Source organism: Meleagris gallopavo, chromosome Z, assembly GCF_000146605.3.
Source record: "Meleagris gallopavo isolate NT-WF06-2002-E0010 breed Aviagen turkey brand Nicholas breeding stock chromosome Z, Turkey_5.1, whole genome shotgun sequence".
In the NCBI taxonomy this organism is placed as follows: domain Eukaryota; kingdom Metazoa; phylum Chordata; class Aves; order Galliformes; family Phasianidae; genus Meleagris; species Meleagris gallopavo.
Window position 1 is genome coordinate 26,168,845 of NC_015041.2, and position 6,240 is coordinate 26,175,084.

The following is a 6,240-nucleotide window of genomic DNA, read 5'->3' on the forward strand; positions in this document are numbered from 1 at the left end:
TATAAATTCTCCTATATGTATTCAGTGTTTCTTCTCTGTACTCTTTCACATCTGTTTTAGGCTACTAAGTGCTTTTCTGTTCTATAAAAGCATTTTTTCCATCTTTTGGAAAATCGGTGCTCATGTTTGGGATTTTTTATGTGAGCTCTTGAGTCCAAATTTCCTTGGAAACAGAAAGTTAGTGCTTCTTTGTGTGTAAACTAAACCGTTATTGTGAACAACTGATGATTTTGGGGTGCTTATGAACTTAGAGAGTTGATTCTTCTGTGCAGTTCTGAACTTAGTTTTAAGGGGAAAACAGCTGTTCTAGATTTTTTTCTTTATTTGGTTGTTATCAATTACTTAGTTGCAGATTCTTCGTGGCTATATTTAAGAATCCTCCAACTAAAGGTTGACCAAGGTTTTAAGGGAGTGTATGCAGATGGCATGTTGGGGGTACTGAGGCACGATGGGCTAGTTGGGAGAGAAAAAAAGACAAGCTCTTTGGGCATTGTCAATGCTGCTTGTTCATACAAAGAAGACATCCCTTTAGCCTGGATAGTCAAGTAAAAGTATCAGTGTGGGAAGAATCCATGTTCAAGAGGGTGGTGTTGGAGTGCTGAAAGAATTGTTTCCTATTGCTACAGTAATACTGTTATCTAGGATACATGGCATTTGACTTTTTCTTTGTTTTTGACAGGAAAAAGTGGCCCTGAGTGCAAGCACTGTAGGGCTGATCCAGATAAGGAATGCCGGTTTTGTTCGTGTTATTTGTGTGGTGGAAAACAGGATGCTCACATGCAACTCCTGTGTGATGAATGTAATATGGCTTATCATATATACTGCCTGAACCCTCCCTTAAGCAAGATACCAGAAGATGAGGACTGGTAAATATACAAGGATGATTTACTTATCTATATTACCATTCTGCACAAGGTACCTTTTTGTTATTTGCACCTCATGAGGGACAGAACTGAAAAATATTTATAATTCTGTTTTTCATCTGTTTACTTAATATAAATACATTATGTTTTCTGTCAAGATATTTTTTTAAAAATCATTCATAAAGGATTAGTAGTAAGCTTTAATTGTCATTACTGGGTTTGAAAAACTGATATGTTAATTTTCTTTGTTTTTATCACTATTATATTGCCTGACCTGACTGTATTTATCTGCAGTGGTTGTTCCTTTGTCTTTTAATGTTGTTCAAACTTCTCGAACAACTCAGTTTCCTCAACTTTCTCTTTCCCTTCATCCTCTCATCCTATTACTGGCCCTGTGCTGTGATGTTCCTCTATCTTCTAATTGCCTCTACCCCATTCCTTTCTTCTGCTGTAGGCGTTCCACCAGCTTGCCATTCTTCATTTCTACTCTCCCTGGCTCAGATAGCAGGAAAACTAAGCTAACTCACATTATCAAATCAAAATATTTGTATTTTGAAGTTAGTCTGCACGGAGCCAGTAGCAGTCCATTAAGTTATCTTGGACTGTGCCATTTTTTGTCTTTATTAGCTATCTACAATTTACACTATTCATATTTTTAACCTGTCTGTGGTTTAAATGAGGTGCTAATCCTTTATAAATGACTATTAAATAGAACTTCATTCTAATAAAGTTTTCCATCATGTAGTCATCATTAAACGTCCAAGGTATCAAGAGATAACATTTTATGGAATGTTTTCAGGCCTCGTGATTAATCTTTGTACACTTCACCTAAAAAGTCCGTTAAGTGGTGTGGAAGTTTCAACGTTCTCTGGAAATAAATATCTCAGTTTATTATACTGTAGTGGATGCCAAGTTCAAAGTAGTTTGTGTATTGGTGTCTAATGCTGTGCCTGTTTTCTATGGCACTGCATTTTTAAGGAGCTACTTCAGTGTTTACGCTGATGCACGATTAAGCAATTGAAAGCACTAACACTGATAGGTGTTTATCAGTGTGTACATTTGGCCTCACAGATACTATTGTATCTTTTTCCTATGGAATTGCTTCACTGAGAAGAATTGTATTCACTGTTTCTTGGAGGAATTGCTGGCTTGAAACAGTATCTAAAAATATTTTCAATACCTGCTGGAAACAGGTATGGGTTGTTGGAACAAAAAATAGCATTTATTTCAGTAATGCCTGAGTACTTTCCACTTCTTTCATGTGCAAAATGACAGTATGCTTATGCAGCAGTGTTTATTATGCAGCATATTAATCCTAAGCATTTCCAAGATCAGGGCAGATTGCTCTTCTGTACATGACGTATCCTTGCTTCCTACTAATTGCCAGCATTAATGAATTGATGTCATGTACTGGAAACTGTTCTCACCACGCAAGTTTTTTTTTTTTATTGTTTATTTACTGCAGTCCTTAAACACTGTTCTTACTTAATAGTGCTCAACTTTTGGGCATACCAACTGAGAAGTTCCTATTTGATTTCATTCATAATGTTTGATCCATGCATTCTTCTGCTCTTATCCAGTAGTACAGCAATATTTAGTCATGATAAAGTTTCTGATAAATATATATGCTTCAAATATATATGACCCCCTCCCACAAAACCCCCAAATCATTCGTTTTACTCCAAGAACAATTTATTCTCACCAGTTTCTCCTGCATCTTCAACTGAACAGTGCGTTTACTAATTGGTTTACTAGTGCTGAAATATCACCAGCCACTGGTGTCTCTTTCTAGAGTGCTGAGATTCTCTTGGCCAGCGGAGTGCCAAATGATTGTTCTTGGTTAGTTATTATTGCTCTGACATTCACTGGCACCCATTCTTTTTCAGAAGCTTCTTAGGAGATGTTCTTAGGAGTTACCGTAGGTTTTTCTGTTTCCTTTGTAACAATATGAACCTTAAGATTTATTTAAGTAACTAAATCTCCACATCTGTGAATTAAATCATTGGATGGGAGTGGTACTGTTATGAAGATGTTGTCTCTTTTATTGTTAAGTTTGAGATACTTAGTGATACCAGGCCTCTGCACTCTTAATGATTAGTTTAGTAGAAGCTGTGCAGTTACACTTGGCAAAACAGTGTCTCCTATCAAAGAGGATGTCTGAGACCTCACAACTTCTTGGAATCATAGATTGGCTTGGGTTGGAAGGGACCCTAAAGATTGTCTAGTATTCTTTCATACTAGCAAAGGGTAAAGGCTTGTGATTCTTAACTTCGTACTTAAACTAGTTTACTTTAGAAGTGGAAAAATTTGGCAAACTACCTGTAGGCTATTAGGTCTGCACTTTGGAAAATGATTATAAGGTTCTTTTTCAGAGAGGAGGCTATCGGTTTAGCACTGATGCTATACACTATTTAATATTCCATACAAACCTCAATTTAAAAAGTGTGAAGGTAGTATAGTTACTCTATCATGAAGCAAAGAGTGTCATTGTTAACCTTGTGAACTTACATTATCACGCTTAATGACACAGAGTTGTTTGAGTTGGAAGGGACTCCTGAAGGCCATCTAGTCCAATTCCCTGCAGTGAACAGGGACGCCTACAGGTAGATCAGGTTGCTCTGAGCCCCAAATAGCCTAATCTTGAGTGTGAACAGGGCATCAACCACCTCTTTGGTCAACCTTGCTTCACAACCCTTATCGTAAAAAAGTTTCTGCTTATGTCCAGTTTAAATCTTCTGTCTTTTAGTTTGAAACAATTTCCCTTTGTCCTGTCACAAGAGACTCTGCTAAAGAGTCTTTCCCTTCTTTCTTACAGCTCCCCTTTAGATACTGAACTGCCATTATCAGGTTTCCACAGAGCCTTCTCTTTTCCAGGCTGAACAAGCCCCAGCTCTCTCAGCCTATCTTTGCAGGGGAGATGTTCCTTCTTTGAAGGTGGCCACTGCATGCTTTTTTTTCAAATGACTGTAATATCATTCAGAGCTTTAGCGATAGAGAAATTCAGCATCTTTTATTATTTTTCTTTCTTTTTCAGTGTAGTTCCGTTATCTAAATGGTTCAACACTTTTAATAGTGAAGGCTGTTCCTGTGGATGTTGATCATTAATTCTTCTGTTCATAACCAAATGCAAAAGTTTATTAATAAATTCAAAACAATGGTAGCAGTAGTAACAGTAGCTGTAATGATGGTAGTAGTGGTAGTCATATAAAGTAGGTTATCAATGCTATTAAAGTCAGGTTTCTTCCACTAAGGCATATGTGCCAAAATTAGCCTATAGCAGATGGAAACATGGACTGTCGCCTTTGCACTGGCATTCTTGGAATGGGGTGAAAATGTTATTTAGAAACAGTAACAGAGCCAGAGTACTGCTTTTCTCTCTCTGCTGAAGTCACTACATACTGCTATCTCCTTCTTTCCTACCAGGTTGGCTTTGTGTTAGTTGGAATGAGTTCCAGTGCTATATTTCAAGTGCCTTAGGCATTGTGGGGTAGGATTGAGCGAGCGTGTGTATGTGTGTGTGTGTGTGTGTGTATCCGTGTGTGTGTCTGTCTGTCTACACATTTCAGGGTTTCTTCGCTTTGTTTCACATTTAGCTGTCTACAATGAAATGTAGGGCTGTAGAAGCAGAAAATAAGGGTAGAGTGGGCAGGACGTACAAACAAACCATAACCACTGGTCAGCAGCATAGTTTAATTGTGCCTATCTTCTTTACATGGTCTTAACAAGAGAGGACAGAATGAAGAGAGAATACAGGAAACATGGGACATCTCACACATGTGAGAAAGAATAGAGAAATTATTGTCTTTAACACTCTACCTTCAAAAAATATTGAAATGCCCTGTTTTAAATTTGACAGTGTTTGTTCATGTTGGGTTCTCTTTTTTGCTGCAGGCTTTAGCTGCTTGAGAGTGGTATATATTTGCTAGCTTGAAATATTCAGTCAAGATAAACTGATTGACACTATTTTGGCTACAGGAAATGTATTGCCATTATTATGAAGTAATTGAGAATTTACTAAAACCGTTTTTTTAGGTATTGTCCTTCCTGCAAAAATGATTCTAATGAAGTTGTAAAGGCTGGAGAAAAGCTCAAACAGAGTAAAAAGAAAGCAAAGATGCCATCTGCCAGTACTGAAAGCCAGAGAGACTGGGGCAAGGTAGAGTGTATTTTAGAAATAGCTATTACTCTAATTGTTCATGTATGTGCTACATCTGTAATTATATACGCACTACACAAAATTCAGTACTGGGTTGCACAGACAATAAGGCAATGTTGAATCCTGCCCACTATCTATTGACAGCTGAAGAGGTGGAATAATTATTAAGTTGACTAGAGGTAAAAGCAAAAAGAACAACTCCCAGTCCCCTCCAAAAACTGTAAGAACACATTACTTAAAACATTCCTTTTAACAGTTCTTAATGCATTTTAATGTATGTCTTCATTAATTAGATTTCCTGACATCTGCCTCTCATTTTGCAACTAAGCTTCAATATTATAATGCTAATTCATTCTGTTGGATGTATTTTTAGGGCATGGCCTGTGTTGGTCGCACTAAGGAATGCACTATTGTTCCTTCAAATCATTATGGGCCCATACCTGGTGTTCCTGTTGGGACAACTTGGAAGTTCAGAGTTCAGGTATGTTGTTTCAGTGTTATCTGTAGCTGAATTAAGAATAATAATATGAGTTTAACCTTAATAGAAGTTTAAATTGATAACCAGGACAAAACAAAGCAAATATATTACAATACTGGAAATAATGACAATTGTAGAGTAGTAGAAGCATACTGATTTTACAATACAGCTAACAAGTAGCCTTTTAAAATATCTGAATCCTGTTCTATCTAGGATAGATACATTTTACCTGTTAAAACTCTAAGTAGGACACTCAGTGAACTGTCATTCCACTTTGGAGATTTAGGCTGTGGATTTCAAAAATAGTAGATGGTATAACTGTAAATAGACTCTGATTTGTGTTTTTTTTTGTTGTTGTTTTGTTCATATGTAACTGATGTTCAACTCTTCATTTAAGTGAACGAACATCTTAAACCAACATAAGTCCGTACGGCTAGATAATGATCTGATCAATTAGAATTTGCTACTTCTTGCATACTTGTTTTCTGTTGCAAGTATTTATTAGGCTTTATGGTAAACTAGATGGGTAAAAAATCTGGCTGAAAAATAATGTCACCCAGACTGAGAGGGCAGTTAATTTTCCCAGTCCATTTCGCATGCTGGTTATAGAACTACTGTGGCAATACACAGAGGGACTAAATGTTCATCAGTATGGTCATAGGCACTTTATTTGTATACATATAAATGTAATAATGTGTGAAGTGTTCTTTATATAAAAAAAGGGTGGAACAATCAACAACTTT

The 6,240-nt window shown here is 36.7% G+C and overlaps 1 protein-coding gene across 1 annotated transcript in view; it reads left to right on the forward strand.

Moving 5' to 3' along the window:
- UHRF2 (ubiquitin like with PHD and ring finger domains 2) overlaps window positions 1–6,240 on the forward strand; it is an 86,249-nt gene that overhangs the window by 62,876 nt on the left and 17,133 nt on the right. Inside the window, exons 8-10 of the mRNA XM_010725641.2 lie at window positions 680–866; window positions 4,896–5,019; window positions 5,393–5,500. Coding sequence (XP_010723943.1) covers window positions 680–866; window positions 4,896–5,019; window positions 5,393–5,500 — 419 coding nt within the window. The remainder of the gene's footprint in view (window positions 1–679; window positions 867–4,895; window positions 5,020–5,392; window positions 5,501–6,240) is intronic.